The following is a 21,773-nucleotide window of genomic DNA, read 5'->3' on the forward strand; positions in this document are numbered from 1 at the left end:
ACAGAATTTCAAATGGAACCCTTTTATTTAATCGACAAGGGTAGCATACTCTCACTTCGCCAGTCATGATGGGTAGAAGTCCTAGTAGAAGTCCTAAATAGAAGTCCTAAATAGAAGTCCTAAATAGAAGTCCTAGTAGAAGCTGAAAGCAAATTTATATGAATGAGAAATCTCTGAATAAAAAAAAAATATTATTTTATGGCTAGATTATTGAAACTAGTGTTCAGAGAAATCTCTAAGGAAATATTAACAGATCTGAGATATCCTTACATTCATGGCTTACCAATTGTGATTATGAAAAGAAGTTGTCTTTTCATGGAAATCGCCACAGACAAGGCATGAAGTCACTTTGATGTAAGAATCTAAAAAAAATAGTAATAATAATACTTCAAGGCAATGATAAGTGTCAGATGGATAGATTCTGGCTTAAAATGGCAGTAATTCTTCCCCTTTTGTCAGAAATATCACTCATAGAATGTGAGAAGTAAAGGAAAAAATAATGAGCCAAGAGGTATGAGGTTACCAGAAACACAAGGTCTACATTCTACTCTCCTTGGTAATAATGGCTGAAAGTGAGCAGGATTAGAATATTTAAGAGGACAGTTCAATAAGAATTTGTTAACAATGGATTTGGGAATGATCATGTTTTTTTGTTTTGCTTTTACTAAGGAATCACTACTTAAGGCCACTCGAGGATAAAAGTTAATGAATGTAAGATGGCAGTGTAGTAATGGTTAATGGTGTAAATTCGGTATAGTTTGATTATTTATGGGGACAGCTAAACAAGAAATTGTTTACATTGGATTTGAAGGCTACAATATAGTATTCAACAGGGAAGCAGGCCAGCAGAACAGTGTTTCACAGGCAGGCAGTTCTGGGATAGATGCTTTGTTCATGGAATCTTTGTTTAGATTTAGACACAGATAGAGAGTGGGGAAATCATATATAATGGTTGTAGCCAGTCGAGTGTTTTTTGGCAAAGGAGAACTGTGGGAACATAATGAGAATTAGCAACGAACCGGATGTTAACCCCTTTTGCACATGGCTCCACGCATCGCTTCTGCTTGGGAAGAAAAAAATAAGATAACCACAAAATAATTATTGACCAATGGCAGAGCTCCACGCCTAAAATAAACACCTCAAATATCACAGTCGATGGGAGCCGGTTTGCCACTATAAAATGAGGGGACCAAAAAGAGAAAAGAAGAGAGATTTGCCCTGCTGCGTCAGTGAACGCAGAGACGGATTCTCCCACCCGACCTAAAGAGATGAAGAAGAAAAAGAAATAAGGCACCAGTGAACTGAAGCCGAATACACTCTCATGTTATGGGCCAAACGCCTTCAATTCTAAACAATGCCTAATTCACACAAACCAAAGAAGAGAGGAGGAAAAGGAAGACGAAGACGCCGGGCTGCTAGCTGCTGATGAAAAAGTCACTCGCTTTCCAGTTACAAACCAGGACATGCATCACCGACAGCAGGATGACCGGCCTACCCTAACCCTCTCCATCGTCCAAAAGATAAGTTACATTTTACGAACATTCATTCCTTGTCAATTCATACATACCTACAGTTTACAAACATTCATTCCTTGTCAATTTATACATACCTACAAACATTTTACGAACATTCATTTTTGTCAATCCATACATACCATAAAACCAGAGGCCATAGAACCATAGATTAGACTTTAGTCGAGCACTTGCTATGAAAATAATGATAGAGCAGAGACAGATTCGCAATGTCTCTTCTGTGGGAAAGAGATTGCAAGGAAGAGAAAAGGGCATTGCCGACTAGGTTTTGAAGCTGGTTTTGAACTCTATCAAGGCTGGATAGGGTGTGCTGAGCAACTCCTACCCAGATGTGCCAACAGTACTCCATTTTAGGGCATACCTGGCTTTTATACAGATAGTGGACTGCATCAGCAGTGAGATACCTACTGAAGTAGTAGTGAACTGGGTAGCAGCAGTATGGTATTATATTCAGTAAACAGATAGTTCTTGGAAAGAAACTTTGCTCATGGAAGTTAAGTTTAGTTTAAGGTACTTAGTGGAAAAAAGGAAAATTATTTACAATGGCTGGAGCTAGATGAATTCTTTTTTACAAAGAATAAATTTTATACTTTTCCAAATACTAATATTATTATAATGGCAACCTTCTGTCTTATGAGACAATGATATTCTACATCTAGTCTGGTGCACTGCAGCATCTGCCATGGCTGTACAGTTTGAAGCTGGAATTTGCTCTTTATGCAGGGATTGGTGGATGATAAGGAGACCTAGGTTACCAGGGTTTCCCTCTTGACGTTGCAGACAAAGTTCGACGGAAAGGTGTAAAGAAAGTTGTAACTTTCTTGGACAGCATGTGTGTGTGCTTCAAAGGATCAGTTGTGTAAAAAAAAGAAAGAAAGGCTAAAATGGAGACACTCAGTTGGTTTTATGGCTGACGGTCACGCGAGTGACGCTGTTTCTTAGCAAATGAGACAGGTAAATAAAAACGGACATGAAGCGAACAGGGGCAAAAAGTTGGAAGAAGGCATGTGCTATGTATGTAGGTGTATGAAAGTCAACTTGAAAGAGTGTTGAGATGGAAATTTTGGCAACAGAATGTTGAGTTTTAACGTTGGAAATTTTGGCAACAAAATGTTGAGTTTGAAGCTGGAAATTTTGACAACAGGATGTTGAGTTCTGAAGCTGGAAATTTTGACAACAGAATGTTGAGTTTTGAAGCTGGAAATTTTGACAACAGAATGTTGAGTTTTGACATTGGAAATTTTGACAACAGAATGTTGAGTTTTGAAGCTGGAAATTTTGGCAGCAGAATGTTGAGTTTTCCCAAGAAACCGTTAGTTTAACCATAACCCAGTGAATTATTATGGTTGGAGCCAGTGCAATTGCAGGAGTTGCTGGAAAAGAATTACAGTGCTCCACCACATGTCTATTGAGACTCCAAACCAGATTTTTTGTGAGGTTTACTTCCTTAGCCTTTGCTTTTCTCAAGGCATTCAAAAGGTTGTGAAGCTATTTTGCCATATGTGGTAAATGTTTGGAAATATTTCCAATTATGACATAAATAACAGAGATCCTCATCGTACGAGTTATGGTCGTATCAAAATAAAAACAAAATCCTTAAGCAATTCTTCTTATAAAAGACTTGGGCGAAAGGAACGCAAATTCTGTAATGGTGAAGATTTGAAAATATTTCCCATTTTGATGAAATCATGATAGTTCTCAATTCAGTTTCTTTAATTCTGTGCACATTATAGCAGCATCTTAAAAAAAATTCCAGCTCACATGGCGTTTTGAAAAGTAACCTGTGGGATATCATTCCAAACTCTTGTCAAGCACGTTTTCAAATAATTAATAGATTCTGTCGTGTGAACATGTTTTAATTTCTGCCAGTAACACGCTTCACGCATAGTAGTCCATGACATTTAAGTCTGGTCTTTTTTAAGAGTCGATTTTGCAGTGCAATGAAATCAGGAGTAGATTGCTGAAGAAATTGAATTGATGTTCTTGATGCCTTTTTTTTTACAAGAAAGTCACCATTTATCAAGGCCCAAAGGCCACTCGAAGATAAAACTTAATTAATGTAATGTGAAATTTTTAAATATGGAGCAGACTAATGAAGGTTTTAAGGGTATTGAGAAGCATTTCACCATAAGGTACAGTTTAAACAGCTTTGTAAGTATGGGAGTTAGTTCCAGTTGAAGTTTTTTTTAGCATTATGATTGGAATGCCGTCGGAGCCTGTTGTTTTACTGGAATCAAGGTCTTTGATACACTTAGCAACATCATGCACAGGTATTTGTATGTCACATAGCATGTTTTCAGTCACAGGAGAAAAATACAAGAGGTAGGTGGCCAGGGTCAACAAAGAGTGAATTTGTTGCAAAGTTCTTGGGTAAGGGTTTTGTTGCCATGTACATTTGTCATCTATTTTATTTCTTATATTGTGGAACATTTGTGAACATACCTCTTCACAATGGCAAATCATCAAAACAAATAATCAGCTTCAACAATCATTGACACAAATAATCAGCTTCAACAATCATTAAAACAAATAATCAGCTTCAACAATCATTGAAACAAATAATCAGCTTCAACAATCATTGAAACAAATAATCAGCTTCAACAATCATTGAAACAAATAATCAGCTTCTACAATCATTGAAACAAATAATCAGCTTCTACAATCATTAAAACAAATAATCAGCTTCTACAATCATCAAAACAAATAATCAGCTCCAACAATCATTGAAACAAATAATCAGCTTCAACAATCATTGAAACAAATAATCAGCTTCAACAATCATTGAAACAAATAATCAGCTTCAACAATCATTGAAACAAATAATCAGCTTCAACAATCATTGAAACAAATAATCAGCTTCAACAATCATTGAAACAAATAATCAGCTTCAACAACATTGAAACAAATAATCAGCTTCAACAATCATTGAAACAAATAATCAGCTTCTACAATCATTGAAACAAATAATCAGCTTCTACAATCATTGAAACAAATAATCAGCTTCTACAATCATTGAAACAAATAATCAGCTTCAACAATCATTGAAACAAATAATCAGCTTCAACAATCATTGAAACAAATAATCAGCTTCAACAATCATTGAAACAAATAATCAGCTTCAACAATCATCAAAACAAATAATCAGCTTCAACAATCATTGAAACAAACAATCAGCTTCTACAATCATTGAAACAAATAATCAGCTTCAACAACATTGAAACAAATAATCAGCTTCAACAATCATTGAAACAAATAATCAGCTCCAACAATCATTGAAACAAATAATCAGCTTCAACAATCATTGAAACAAATAATCAGCTTCAACAATCATTGAAACAAATAATCAGCTTCAACAATCATTGAAACAAATAATCAGCTTCAACAAGCATTGAAACAAATAATCAGCTTACACAATCATTGAAACAAATAATCAGCTTCAACAACATTGAAACAAATAATCAGCTTCTACAATCATTGAAACAAATAATCAGCTTCTACAATCATTAAAATAAATAATCAGCTTCAACAATCATCGAAACAAATAATCAGCTTCAACAATCATTGAAACAAATAATCAGCTTCAACAATCATTGAAACAAATAATCAGCTTCAACAACATTGAAACAAATAATCAGCTTCTACAATCATTGAAACAAATAATCAGCTTCTACAATCATCAAAACAAATAATACGCTTCTACAATCATTGAAACAAATAATCAGCTTCAACAATCATTGAAACAAATAATCAGCTTCAACAATCATCAAAACAAATAATCAGCTTCAACAATCATTGAAACAAATAATCAGCTTCAACAATCATTGAAACAAATAATCAGCTTCAACAATCATTGAAACAAATAATCAGCTTCAACAATCATTGAAACAAATAATCAGCTTCTACAATCATTGAAACAAATAATCAGCTTCAACAATCATTGAAACAAATAATCAGCTTCAACAATCATTGAAAAAAATAATCAGCTTCTACAATCATTAAAACAAATAATCAGCTTCAACAATCATTGAAACAAATAATCAGCTTCAACAATCATTGAAACAAATAATCAGCTTCAACAATCATTGAAACAAATAATCAGCTTCAACAATCATTGAAACAAATAATCAGCTTCAACAATCATTGAAACAAATAATCAGCTTCAACAATCATTGAAAAAAATAATCAGCTTCTACAATCATTGAAACAAATAATCAGCTTCTACAATCATTGAAACAAATAATCAGCTTCTACAATCATCAAAACAAATAATCAGCTCCAACAATCATCAAAACAAATAATCAGCTTCAACAATCATTGAAACAAATAATCAGCTTCAACAATCATTGAAACAAATAATCAGCTTCAACAATCCTTGAAACAAATAATCAGCTTCAACAATCATTGAAACAAATAATAAGCTTCAACAATCATTGAAACAAATAATCAGCTTCTACAATCATTGAAACAAATAATCAGCTTCAACAATCATTGAAACAAATAATCAGCTTCAACAATCATTGAAACAAATAATCAGCTTCTACAATCATTGAAACAAATAATCAGCTTCAACAATCATTGAAACAAATAATCAGCTTCTACAATCATTGAAAGAAATAATCAGCTTCTACAATCATTAAAACAAATAATCAGCTTCAACAATCATTGAAACAAATAATCAGCTTCTACAATCATTGAAACAAATAATCAGCTTCTACAATCATTGAAACAAATAATCAGCTTCTACAATCATTAAAACAAATAATCAGCTTCTACAATCATTGAAACAAATAATCAGCTTCAACAATCATTAAAACAAATAATCAGCTTCAACAATCATTGAAACAAATAATCAGCTTCAACAATCATTGAAACAAATAATCAGCTTCTACAATCATTGAAACAAATAATCAGCTTCTACAATCATTAAAACAAATAATCAGCTTCTACAATCATTGAAACAAATAATCAGCTTCAACAATCATTGAAACAAATAATCAGCTTCAACAATCATTGAAACAAATAATCAGCTTCAACAATCATTGAAACAAATAATCAGCTTCAACAATCATCAAAACAAATAATCAGCTTCAGCAATCATTGAAACAAATAATCAGCTTCAACAATCATTGAAACAAATAATCAGCTTCAACAATCATTGAAAAAAATAATCAGCTTCTACAATCATTAAAATAAATAATCAGCTTCAACAATCATTGAAACAAATAATCAGCTTCAACAATCATTGAAACAAATAATCAGCTTCTACAATCATTAAAACAAATAATCAGCTTCTACAATCATTGAAACAAATAATCAGCTTCAACAATCATTGAAACAAATAATCAGCTTCAACAATCATTGAAAAAAATAATCAGCTTCTACAATCATTGAAACAAATAATCAGCTTCTACAATCATTGAAACAAATAATCAGCTTCTACAATCATCAAAACAAATAATCAGCTCCAACAATCATCAAAACAAATAATCAGCTTCAACAATCATTGAAACAAATAATCAGCTTCAACAATCATTGAAACAAATAATCAGCTTCAACAATCCTTGAAACAAATAATCAGCTTCAACAATCATTGAAACAAATAATAAGCTTCAACAATCATTGAAACAAATAATCAGCTTCTACAATCATTGAAACAAATAATCAGCTTCAACAATCATTGAAACAAATAATCAGCTTCAACAATCATTGACACAAATAATCAGCTTCAACAATCATTGAAACAAATAATCAGCTTCTACAATCATTGAAACAAATAATCAGCTTCAACAATCATTGAAACAAATAATCAGCTTCTACAATCATTGAAACAAATAATCAGCTTCTACAATCATTGAAACAAATAATCAGCTTCTACAATCATTAAAACAAATAATCAGCTTCAACAATCATTGAAACAAATAATCAGCTTCAACAATCATTGAAACAAATAATCAGCTTCAACAATCATTGAAACAAATAATCAGCTTCAACAATCATTGAAACAAATAATCAGCTTCAACAATCATTGAAACAAATAATCAGCTTCAACAATCATTGAAACAAATAATCAGCTTCAACAATCATTGAAACAAATAATCAGCTTCAACAACATTGAAACAAATAATCAGCTTCTACAATCATTGAAACAAATAATCAGCTTCAACAATCATTGAAACAAATAATCAGCTTCAACAATCATTGAAACAAATAATCAGCTTCAACAATCATTGAAACAAATAATCAGCTTCAACAATCATTGAAACAAATAATCAGCTTCAACAATCATCAAAACAAATAATCAGCTTCTACAATCATTAAAACAAATAATCAGCTTCAACAATCATTGAAACAAATAATCAGCTTCTAAAATCATCAAAACAAATAATCAGCTTCAACAATCATTGAAACAAATAATCAGCTTCAACAATCATTGAAACAAATAATCAGCTTCAACAATCATTGAAACAAATAATCAGCTTCAACAATCATTGAAACAAATAATCAGCTTCAACAATCATTGAAACAAATAATCAGCTTCAACAATCATTGAAACAAATAATCAGCTTCAACAACATTGAAACAAATAATCAGCTTCTACAATCATTGAAACAAATAATCAGCTTCTACAATCATTAAAACAAATAATCAGCTTCAACAATCATTGAAACAAATAATCAGCTTCAACAATCATTGAAACAAATAATCAGCTTCAACAATCATTGAAACAAATAATCAGCTTCAGCAATCATTAAAACAAATAATCAGCTTCAACAATCATTGAAACAAATAATCAGCTTCTACAATCATTGAAACAAATAATCAGCTTCAACAATCATTGAAACAAATAATCAGCTTCAACAATCATTGAAACAAATAATCAGCTTCAACAACATTGAAACAAATAATCAGCTTCAACAATCATTGAAACAAATAATCAGCTTCTACAATCATTGAAACAAATAATCAGCTTCAACAATCATTGAAACAAATAATCAGCTTCAACAATCATTGAAACAAATAATCAGCTTCAACAATCATTGAAACAAATAATCAGCTTCAACAATCATTGAAACAAATAATCAGCTTCAACAATCATTGAAACAAATAATCAGCTTCAACAATCATTGAAACAAATAATCAGCTTCAACAATCATTGAAACAAATAATCAGCTTCAACAATCATTGAAACAAATAATCAGCTTCAACAATCATTGAAACAAATAATCAGCTTCAACAACATTGAAACAAATAATCAGCTGCTACAATCATTGAAACAAATAATCAGCTTCTACAATCATTAAAACAAATAATCAGCTTCAACAATCATTGAAACAAATAATCAGCTTCAACAATCATTGAAACAAATAATCAGCTTCAACAATCATTGAAACAAATAATCAGCTTCAACAATCATTGAAACAAATAATCAGCTTCAACAATCATTGAAACAAATAATCAGCTTCAACAACATTGAAACAAATAATCAGCTTCTACAATCATTGAAACAAATAATCAGCTTCTACAATCATTAAAACAAATAATCAGCTTCAACAATCATTGAAACAAATAATCAGCTTCAACAATCATTGAAACAAATAATCAGCTTCAACAATCATTGAAACAAATAATCAGCTTCAACAATCATTGAAACAAATAATCAGCTTCAACAACATTGAACAAATAATCAGCTTCTACAATCATTGAAACAAATAATCAGCTTCTACAATCATTAAAACAAATAATCAGCTTCAACAATCATTGAAACAAATAATCAGCTTCAACAATCATTGAAACAAATAATCAGCTTCAACAATCATCAAAACAAATAATCAGCTTCAATAATCATTGAAACAAATAATCAGCTTCTACAATCATTGAAACAAATAATCAGCTTCTACAATCATTGAAACAAATAATCAGCTTCAATAATGATTGAAACAAATAATCAGCTTCTACAATCATTGAAACAAATAATCAGCTTAAACAACATTGAAACAAATAATCAGCTTCTACAATCATTGAAACAAATAATCAGCTTCTACAATCATTGAAACAAATAATCAGCTTCTACAATCATTGAAACAAATAATCAGCTTCAACAATCATTAAAACAAATAATCAGCTCCAACAATAATCAAGACAAATAATCAGCTTCAACAATCATTAAAACAATAATCAGCTTCAACAATCATTGAAACAAATAATCAGCTTCAACAATCATTGAAACAAATAATCAGCTTCTGCAATCATTGAAACAAATAATCAGCTTCAACAATCATTGAAACAAATAATCAGCTTCAACAATCATTGAAACAAATAATCAGCTTCAACAATCATTGAAACAAATAATCAGCTTCAACAATCATTGAAACAAATAATCAGCTTCAACAATCATTGAAACAAATAATCAGCTTCAACAATCATTGAAACAAATAATCAGCTTCTACAATCATTAAAACAAATAATCAGCTTCTACAATCATTGAAACAAATAATCAGCTTCAACAATCATTGAAACAAATAATCAGCTTCTACAATATACCGGTCTTCAACAAGTAGTTGTTAAGATTTGGCCTGTTTTTAACAGTTCGTTTAAGACTGAAGATTGTTATTCTCTCAATGAAACATTTTATTCTGGTATGAATATGATGCATAACATGCTTGAACTTTTACTTTTGTTCGTCGTTAAAAAATACGTTTTATTAGACGATATAAAGAAAGCCTTTCTTATGATCAAACTCGTCTGATGAGGAGAAAAACAGATTTTTTGTTTTTCTTTGTGTATAAAAAAAAAAAATATAAAATCTCATTCCAAAATTTGAACCCACGTTATTAGGTCATCTTCATTAAGATGTAAAGGTAAGATGTAAATTTGAACCAAACGTTATTAGGCCATCTTCATTAAGATGTAAAGGTAGATGTAAATTTGAACCAAACGTTATTAGGTCATCTTCATTAAGATGTAAAGGTAGATGTAAATTTGAACCAAACGTTATTAGGTCATCTTCATTAAGATGTAAAGGTAAGATGTAAATTTGAACCAAACGTTATTAGGTCATCTTCATTAAGATGTAAAGGTAGATGTAAATTTGAACCAAACGTTATTAGGTCATCTTCATTAAGATGTAAAGGTAAGATGTAAATTTGAACCAAACGTTATTAGGTCATCTTCATTAAGATGTAAAGGTAAGGAATTGGTTTCTGGAAGTCTACAGACAGTTTATTTTCAAGTGAAGAAACGTAGTACTTGGGATTCCAGGAGATAAAGACAGGAAAGAGGAAGAGGTTTAGTAGCAGAGGATAATATCTTCAGAGATGTGGACAAAGAAAAAGTTAGAGTCCAAGTAGCGCTTGACTATACCATCCAAGTAGAAAAGAAGAAATTAGACCCTGGTTTTACTTTTGCCAGCTTTGTAACTCTTGCTTCTCTTATTTTGTCCTTTAGTCCTCACATTCTATGAATGATGTTTCTGACAAAGGGGGAAGAATAGCTGTTTTCTGAGTCAGAATCTATCCATCTAACACGTATCATTGGCAAAAATTTTTTGATCTTGAAGTAGTTTGTATTTTTTAACTGTTTACATCGAGTGACTTCAAGCCTTATATTAAGCATAGTGGATGAATCAGCTGTGCTATCTCATGTTCAAAAAAAAGAAGAATCGTAGTGAGTGTTATCTTTTATAACTACAGATAGTATGCTCTTCTCACATGAGAGATTGTTTCTGATTGGACCATGTTGTTCATTGATATTTGGCTTCAATGCCAGCTTTTTAATTTTTAAATTATGGTTTGAAATAACATACGAGTCATTTTCCAAATGATGTATATTCTGGGATTACGATAAATTGATTTCATGTTAAATACTTGTGCATGACCAGCAAATTATCTAAAGAAATAATCCACCCATTCTCCAAGAATGCAATGCCTCCATTACAAAAAGTAAATTACCAGCCGAGATCGTATGATTCAAATCATGAGAGATATTAGAACTGATGGCAACAAGTTTAGAGACATTTGGGAAACGAGAGTTAAGTAAAGAATTTTGTTAGAAATTGATTGACCATTTGGCAGATCTTCTTTCTTGTGGTATCACTCAGGGAAATTTTTAGAGACATATCAACAAAAGAAATGGTCTACAAGCAGTTTGAGCTCTCTACCCCCCCCCCAAAAAAAAACAGATATCATGAAGTTTTCCTTATTACATAGAATGAAACTATTAATGAACCACTAATTTCGGTTGTGAATAAATATAACCTTCAATAAACGACGTCTGACCCAAAACAGGAAGTTAAAACTTGATTAAAATTAGACAAAAATGATAAAAATTTGACAAATTATGCTTGAAGGATTCTGTTAACAAAGATACTCTCTTACCAATGACGGATCTTAATGATTTTCTTCATTATCTTAGGATTTTAAGAGTAGATGACAGGATTGCCAATTCAACAAGATATTGAATGCATGTTGAGGAGAAAGAAGTGGACATTTATTGAATTAAAATAAAATTAAGAAAATTATGAAATGAATGAATTTCTTGTTATGTAATACATTTCCTATCTGCAGAGAAAAGATAACAGTGTTTGAAACTGTAAATAGTTGATAATTTTTTTTTTTTTTTCTGGTTGAAAGTTAAAAGAAAGATATCGCACACATTCAGTGTATTCACATCTATATTCACAGAAAGTTTTTGAAAAGTTTACGGTCTCCTTGTCTTGTCTCCCCTGTTCTAGAAGGAGTTCTTAAAAAATGAAAACAAAAATAAATTGTCCAAAATAACAGAAATGTGCTAGAATTTCTTTTTGATATTTTCTCAGTTATTTTAGCTGAGTTTGTCTTGATTCAGTGGCTCTTGTGATGTGCATCCAAGTTTTTCTGGATGTGCATCCAAGTTTTTGTGGATTAAGCATGTATCACCCCCCCCATTTCACCTTTTTCTTTTGATATTCTTGAAGGCTTTCTGTATAAAATTTTACCTTGATATTGTATGGTTTACATTTGCCAACAAACTCTGATGACGGGTTTACATGTAATTACTTGAGTTTGTTCAAGTACACTTTCATTTCTATCAAATACATAATAATAAATCATTGTAGTCATTTACTTCCTTCCCACCACCGGAAGATGTGACACAAGATCAGGAAAATCTAGCTCATGCCCACAAAGGAGCAATACACTGCCCTTTTAAAAATTATCTAAGCAGCCACATCAGCATTCCCCAGTAAGGACACCACAAAAAATAAGTGATAAACATAATCCATCCAAAACATGACAGGCAACAACCTGGGAAAATGGACCTCCAAGGGCTGCGAAGACTACTCAGGGTGTGCCAACATATGATATAACACTGATCTGTATCTCTACTATCTGGAAAGAACTATCTGTGTGTGTGTGTGTGTGTGTGTGTGTGTGTGTGTGTGTGTGTGTGTGTGCGTGCGTGCGTGCGTGCGTGTTTGTGTGTGTGTGTGTGTGTGTGTGTGTGTGTGTGTGTGTGTGAATTCCTTCCCTATGAACTCGAAATGTAACACTGTTGCATGTGCTGGGTAATAGCAAATTATCGTGCTTATGGGCTAAGGTGTTAGGTGGGGTGTTTGCCACGAAGTTTAAGAGAGCTCAGATTTCGGAGAAATGATAGAATGTGTTTTTATTGCGATATTGTAGAAAAAAAGTAATCTCTCAACAAAGTAAAGTGGACATTTGGTGCCATGGTGTCTAGCTTGGTTTACAAAGAAATATCGCAGTAAGCAATGTGACTTGTATTAATCGAGGGTCGAATTGCTTGTTGAAAGAAAGAAGACAGATTCAGAAGAAGAAAGAAAAGAAAAGCGAAGAGATAATAGAAGAAGAGTGAGTAATGTCCAACTGACAGAGGAGGAAATGCTAAACTCAGAGATGATTGTCGGAATTAGGGTTTGATAAAAACCTTTTGGGTTGGCAGATGAAAGGACTTGCCCCCTGATCGCTGGACCGTATGCACTGCTTTTTTGGTTTTAGCCTCAAGAGCTGGATATCTCCCTAAAAGAGTTGAGTGGAAAAACTCTTCCTCCTCTAACTGAGAAACCATCTGAAGGGATCCAAGTTTTAAAAAGTTTTGCATCTTGAAACCATTAAAAACCTGAATAGTTTAACTTTCCTTTGCACAAAGTGTACGCTGAAACATCTTATGAATAATTATTCTTATTTATAAGAAAATGATTTCTGCGTTATCATTATGCATTGAATTGCTTTTTTTGCCACACAAGCAGAAAAGCCCAACATATAAAATCAACAGTAGGTTCTTTTATATGACAGGGGTGTGTTCGAAAAGAATATTTAAGGCAGAATTGAATCATGATACTTGATGTTTTCATTTTAAACTTAAATTCAAGCCATATCATCGCACAGGCAGTAAGGCTAGACATATAAAATCAACAGTAGGTTCTTTGATATAACGGAGGTGCGTGTTGGAAATGAATGTTTATTTGGAGCACAATTGAAGAATGATACTTGACTTTTGCATTTTAAACTTTAATTCAAACCATTATATATATATATATATATATATATATATATATATATATATATATATATATATATATATATATATGATTATAAAATCAACAGTAGGTTCTCTAAAGTACAATGTATTGTTGACTAAGTCACTGTGGAGAGGCAGAAACTTCCTCCCAGTGCACCGCAACGTGATGGGTCCCTAACTGGAACAGATAATCAATCGATTTGATTGAAAAACAGCGTTTTCACCGATTTCGCAGATAATAAAATGATTGGAATGTGATTCGATCCCGGGTAACGTCGCGTATCCCCGCTAGTTATTAATTATTAGGGCTAGGACAACAGCATATTCTTTTCATTATTTTGACTCTGGATTGTGTATCCGTTGATATCTTATATACTTTTATATAGAGTGATGTGATGTGGATGTGGTTCTCGGTTGATTAGCTATGTCTAACTGCGTCGGATATATACTCGAGAGTCAAAACAATAAAAAAAATATATGCTGTCTGTTGTCATAGCCCTAGTTATTATATATGCGATTATACGCACACGCGCACACACGAACTCTTCTTGGCTGGGAACTGATTGCTCTAAACTCTTATCCGTGTACGCTTTCTGTCATTGTAAATTAAATCAATTCTGGCCTGAAACCATTCAATACCTCTTGTAAGAAACTGCGGCTGACAGAAGTGGTTGCGCTTGCTGATGTTTTTTCGCTAAGCGTGTTTTTCTTTTCATCGTCTTTACCTCTCAGGAAAAAATAATTCCCGAGGACACCATCATGCCCTGACATTGGGTTCTATATGCATCGATTTGCTTATTATTGATGCATGCTTTCGATTTAAATAAATGAATACATTTTTAAGGTGACTGATTTTAAACAAACCCCGGGTTCTTAGTTGCATCCGTCACATGTTGAGGAAATAAAGCAACTACTACTACTACTACTACTACTACTACTATTGCCAATTAAAACCACACCCATCAAACACCATCAGCACCGTCCGTATGTAAATCAATATAGGCGCAGCCGGGGAGGGGTTATATTAACCCAAACTTTTTTAATGTGTGTGTGTGTGTGTGTGTGTGTGTGTGTGTGTGTGTGTGTGTTATTTTTGTCTTAATCCAGAATGTTTTTTTTAGATTTTCCTCATTAAAAATCAAATCTTTGCTCTCATGAATATATATATATATATATATATATATATATATATATATATATATATATATATATATATAAATATATATATATATATATATATATATATAAATATATATATATATATATATATATATATATATATATATATATATATATATATATATATATATATATATATATATATATAAACGGAAATAAACTACAGCGGAGATAAACTACATTAATAAAATGAACTTAATCCAATAGTTTTCAAAAGTACTCAATAAAATTTAAAAAAAATTATTTATATAAATTCTACGAAAGCATGTCCATTACTTTGTGTGTCGTGTCACGTCACGCTTGCATCTTTTTTCTTCCGAGTGACTGTTTTTTCATTGTTATTTCTTGTAATAAATAATTTCTTCATAAGTTTTGGTTTCGGTTTCGATTTGAACTGGATGCACCCAAGTCATATGGGTATATTTTTTCATTTTTGAAATCACAATTTTATAAATCAATAAAAAAAAAAAAATTGATTTTATAGTAATATATACAAAATCTGCATAAATCTAAATATCATATTTTACGACCGAGTTACGTCGGGCGTCCCTGCTACCTTAGATAAATATTTTGGCAGACCTTTTCTCCACGTTAAAAAACGACCCTGGTGTCTAACTCTGTCTCGTGGGGAGGCATAGTAAACAGGTACAATAATATCAGGGCGTCTCCATTTACACTGGACATCAACAGAATAGAACTATTTATTCATTATTAAGGATTTGGTTTTTTTTTCTTTTTTTTTACTGGGTAACTATTTTAGAAAACACCGTTTCCGATTTTTTTACTGCTACTACTGTCCTATACACACCCATCGGTCATCATCATCATCTCTGTTATTAGAGTAGTCATCATCATCATCGTCGTATGTAAAACAATAAAGGATACGGGGGTCCTTTTTAACATGCGCTATAAGTGATATAAAAGATGTAGTTATTATTATTTTACTTATCTACTTGGTCGACTCACAAGCTAAATATATACATGCATACACATTTATCTTCTACGTAAACATTTTTTAAGTCAAAACAAAGTTTGACACTAATTATAAAGGAAAAACGGAAACAAAAATATAGCCTTATTATTTCCTTTATGGCCTTCCGTAGATATATTACAACTAACATTATTTTATACTGAAACTGTCAAAAATTATTTAATTTTTAAGTACTTGTTTTTTGTACTTTAAACCTACTTTGGACGCGTTAATACATCTATATCTCTCTCTGTATATATCTATATAAATATTTGTAAATTTGTATATAGAGAGGTAGATATATGTATATGTATATATATAATAATAATAATCGTTTTATTTGGTGACAGTTTTTTTTTAAACTCAAGTGAGTGGCAGGAGGAATTTAGTTGGTCATCTAGACTTTCTATTTCAAACCAAACCTATACGCACAATATATTTATATACTTATGTATAAATATTTGTCACTTTATGCATATATGTATATATTATAAGCATTCTTTTTAGTGACAGTTGTTTTTTTTTATTATTAGTATTATTATCGGTGTTGGCAGAATGGCCAACGAATACGATCACCTTTTTAAACTGCTTATAATTGGAGATAGTAGTGAGTATTTTTATTTTAAATTATTTTGTTTTTATAATTCTTGATATTCTTTTATGATGTGTGTGTGTGTGTGTGTGTGTGTGTGTGTGTGTGTGTGTGTGGCGAATACAACCACCTCCTTCTAAACTGCCGATAAACGGAGACTGGAATATCATTGTTTGATCTTATTTTTCTTATTAAATTCTTAATTGTCAAAACTCTGCACAATGTGTACTGAGCACTATTAGTTTCGATTATATTAATAAACGCCAATTTGATATTGTATTTATGTGGTGTTCGGTTTGTAACGAATACGACCACCTATTCGAATTCCAGATTAATCGCACACACTCGGCAAGTAGAGTAAGTATATTTTAACGTATTTCCCCCCTTTTTTCGCACTTACATGGATAGAGGCAATATTGTAACACTCCTAACACGCCCGCTTCTTGCCCGCTTTTGCCACATGCATATATATATATATATATATATATATATAACAGTGCTCGAAAGTTTAGTAGTAGTATTCGTATTTAGCCTGACGAATTCCTTCAATGCAACACAAATGTAGCTCACTTGCCATAAGTATGTTTTATGCTGCTGCTACTAAATATTGTATTTAACAGTTACATTTTCTCTGCTTATCTATTGAGCACTGTTGAAGTGACATGCATATATTAGTTTATAAACGTATATGAAACGGATATGTGTGTGTATATGTATGTATATATATATATATATATATATATATATATTTGTACTTTCTCTTAGGACAACCAACACAGTATATATTGTTTTATTTTAAACTTTTGGTTAAAAAATTGTGGCGCTCTCCACCGCTTCTACACTATCAGAACGAAATTTTGAGAATCGTAAATTTATTTACTTCGTTAATTGACATATGGGTGTGTGTAATAACTAGAATTCAAATGCACACACCCATATGTCAGTGTCCTGTAATTGTCGATAAAACTCATAACGTTGTTGTTGTGCTTACTTACTTGCCTCTTCACGAGGACAGAGTTAGACACAAGGTCAGTTTTTAATGTGGTAAAAATCCAGCTCCCCAAAAGAAGGCACTCTGGATAGAAAAAAAAAATTAAAATTGTCTCAGTCATGAAGGATTTCTTCTCCACTGACCGAGGATCAAAACATTGGAGTGGAGCATCAGAACAGATACTACACTGTGATCCTAGCCCGAATGCTAATGTTGCTGTTATTTATTAATTAGCTCTATACACCGGGCGTTGCCCGGGAATCTCTTTGTTTTGGATTTTTTTTTCACCAATTCTTAGCAGAATTTTAATATGTAAATTTAATTATCACGGCATCGTTTTTTGATTAAATTAACCAAATTGTTATAAAATAATTGTTGTCAAGGAAAACGTTTTAATTTGTATTTATAAAATAATTGGATGCAAATTGCTTTCGGTAGTTTAATTAAATGTGAATTCGCTAAGAATTTTAAAACCAGTTCAAAAATTGACGGTACTTATGCAGAATAACGGACTGTGCCATTTTTCTTTTCTTTTAGATATGATTTTTAAGTTAAAAACAATTCTTACCGTGTCTTTTGGTTATTAAATTGTTAGATGAAATACAAAGTAGTTAACAAAACGCCCCCTGGCCCTGCTCATTCAATAGTTTTAAAGATTTCCGCATTCATTTAAAAAAAAAATTCGAATGATCACGTAGTATTAAAAAAAAAAAAAATGCCTAAAAAATTAATAACAAAATCGAAATGCATTCTACTGGATTTAATTTCGTAATTTTTAAAAATGGTTTTCAAACGCTCGTTTTAGTACTAATGCATTTATATAAATATTTTTTTTTATTGATAATGATATAAGTCACGTAGAGGCGAGAAACATATATGCACACGAGAAGTTGTTTCATAAATGTATTCTTACTTTCCTTGTCTTTAATATAATCCACCACCACAAAAAATTTAAAAAAAAATGGTCTCTGTCCGATTCACTAAACTTTTTATCTATCGTTACTTTCTTCTAGAAACTTAGGAATATTAAATGTGTTCGGAAAATAATGACCTATCTAAATTATTGTCCCAAAGAGAAAATGTAAGTCACCGTTTGTGTTAACATTTCAATAAAGGTTACATTCTTCAGAATCTAAACACATTGAACGTTTCCTTCGATTCCATCTGGGGTCACCAGGGACAGTTATCAGTTAGGTCGATAAAATAACTGGAATATATTAGTGTATAAGAAACGAGGCTTTTTTTTTATTAATGGAAATCGCAAGACAATGCATGAAGCCATTTAATGTGAGGTGCTAAAAAGAATTAAATTCTACTTCAAGGTAAAAAAAAAAAAAAAAAGGCAACAATGAGTGTTAGCTGGGTAGATTCTGACCTACAAAACAGCCATTTTCCCCCCTTTGTCAGAAACATCGCTGAGGACTAAAAGACAAAAATAAGGGAATGTTTTTATTTTTTTTTTTAATAGTTTTTCTTCGTTCTATAAACAAAAAATTTTTGAAAAGGTTTAAGCGTCATTTTAAATATTTTTTTGTAATTTTTTTAAAAATACTAAAGCCATAAGCAACCCGGCATCAAGTAACGCCACAAAAGGTTATTATTATTATTATTATTATTATTATTATTATTATTATTATTATTATTATTATTATCATCATCATCTATATATTAATAAGTTAGCATGTGTGTTCTTTTGTGTGTCTATCCGGGTCGTTTAATTGTTATGTTCTATTTCTTGGCATAAATAATTTTATCAAGAATTCTTCATAAGTTTTGGTTTCGGTGTCGACTATAGCTGATGATGGCACTTAAATCATCTATTTTTTTTATAGATAATTTTATGAAGAATTCTTCATAAGTTTTGGTTTCAGTTTCGATTATGGCTGAAGAGACTCAAGTTATATATATTTTCTTTTTTCATAAGTTTTTATTTCGGTTTCGATTCAAGCTAATGCACCCAAGTCATATGAATATATTTGTTTTATTTTTTTAATCACAACTTTATAACATACGAAATCTGCAAGAATTAAATATCATATTTAAGCGTACTTTATGACCGGGCTTTGCCGGGCGTTCGTGCTAGCTTAGATAAATACTTTTACAGTTTTAACAAAGAAGCTTCAATAATATCAGAGCGTCGCCATTTGTACTGAACATCTACAGAATGCCAACATCAGTATATTACATATGAATGAGTCCACTGTGGAATTTCCACAGGACCCGCTAGTTATTATTATTACTTGTTGAATGTTATGTTTTGAGGCAAAAATTGTAGAACATGACTTTAAGTTATTTCTGATCAATAACATGACTACACATGGACAATGCCGTCGGGTGAACCGGAACCGCTAGTGTGTGTAAAGGACTTGAGATTAAAAGTTTTTAATATAGTTTTCAAGGTTGAAAACTCCCTATTTAAAAATGGCCTACATATATGCAATTACGTTTCAGTACTCGTTGTGCTCCATCTGGGCCGAAGTTTGTAATAATAAATCGTCCAAAAGAGTAAAAATTTCTGACAATCAAATTTTACAATCAGTGGCAACTGATGTCCAAACGTGGTTTTGGGTGTAAGGTGTGAAAATATAGCTCGTTTTTTTTTTTTCTACTTTAAACTCGCAATATTCAAACTCTACCCCCCCCCCTCACTCTCCAACGAAACCTAAGAATATTTAAGTAGACTATTTGAATGTTTATATAATGTACATTTATAAAATTCTACCTTGTATTGAGCAAAAGATATTTGTTCATTTTGTCAACATACTTTGATTTACATATAATTTGTTAGGGTTGTGAAACAGAAACACGTGTAAGATCAAAGAAGAAAATATAAGCATTCACGGAAATAAAAAAGTAAACAAAAATTATGATTATGAATGCGACCAACCAGTATATATGCTCTAAAACCAAAAACATAACTATATTGAGCATGTTATTTGAAACAACTTGGAAAATATTATAAGAAACACGTACTTTAAAAATATATTTATTTCAACTCGGAAATTATTTCATTCCAGTAACCAAAACTAATAGTCTACAATCATGATTTTACTTTTTTAAATAACGCGAATATGTCTGTTTTCTTTTCCATAAGTATTTTACATGTATTTCATTGTGCGTATAACTAATGGTATCAGCTCACAACTCGGAGACAAACATATTTAAAACAGTCACATGTAGATGGATGGAATTAAAAACAAAAAAAAGAAGGATGGTATGATATATATGCATTAGTGTAATTATAGTTCCTATTTACAATGCCTCCCCACGGGACAGTTAGACACCAGGGTCGTTTTTTTAACTTGGAGAAAAGGAACAAAAATAAAAATTGTCTCCGTGGTGAAGGATTTCTCTTCCACTGACAGAGAACAAGAAATTGAAGTGTAGCATCTGAAGAACAGATACTACACTTTGAGCTTGTTGTCCAGAGGGAAAATAAGCAATTACTTATGCAAGTGCATATATATATATATATTGATCTTCCGGTTCATAGAAACTCAGCCTCAGGGCTAAAGATACAGAATGTAACAGATTGATGTTTAGATAGTGTTACACATTATGATGTTCTCTTTTGATATGATCCATGTATATTTTTTATTATGGGTCATATAGAACAGTGAAATTTGATTAATCATTGATACCGGCAGTTTCAGAATGTGTGAGAAACCTGACCTGTTGGGTGAGAAGATAGGTATAATACAGTTATATTCTCGGTCAGCAAACAACTTATTGGATTTCCCACACGTTCTGAACTGACAGTATCAATGATTAAGCGCATTCTCACTGTTACTGATAATAAATATGTTTACAAACGTAATTAATTCAACACTCCATGTTTATTCCTTATAAACTATATATATATATATCTCCTCCGCTCTATAATTAAGAGCGATGTGTATTTATTTTTTATATAAATATGTATATTTATATAAATGTACTTCTCTTTGGCTATGTGAGTATCTAAAAAAAAAAAAAAAAAAAAAAAAAAAAGTTTTT

General features: G+C 31.6%; 1 protein-coding gene across 1 annotated transcript in view; it reads left to right on the forward strand.

Moving 5' to 3' along the window:
* The first annotated feature begins 16,515 nt into the window (after positions 1–16,515).
* Positions 16,516–21,773, forward strand: part of LOC145268448 (ras-related protein Rab-35-like) — a 56,233-nt gene continuing 50,975 nt past the window's right edge. Inside the window, exon 1 of the mRNA XM_080124015.1 lies at positions 16,516–16,801. Coding sequence (XP_079980141.1) covers positions 16,750–16,801 — 52 coding nt within the window. The 5' untranslated portion in view covers positions 16,516–16,749. The remainder of the gene's footprint in view (positions 16,802–21,773) is intronic.

The sequence above is a fragment of the Euprymna scolopes genome, chromosome 43, assembly GCF_053919585.1.
Source record: "Euprymna scolopes isolate OS-2025 chromosome 43, ASM5391958v1, whole genome shotgun sequence".
In the NCBI taxonomy this organism is placed as follows: domain Eukaryota; kingdom Metazoa; phylum Mollusca; class Cephalopoda; order Sepiida; family Sepiolidae; genus Euprymna; species Euprymna scolopes.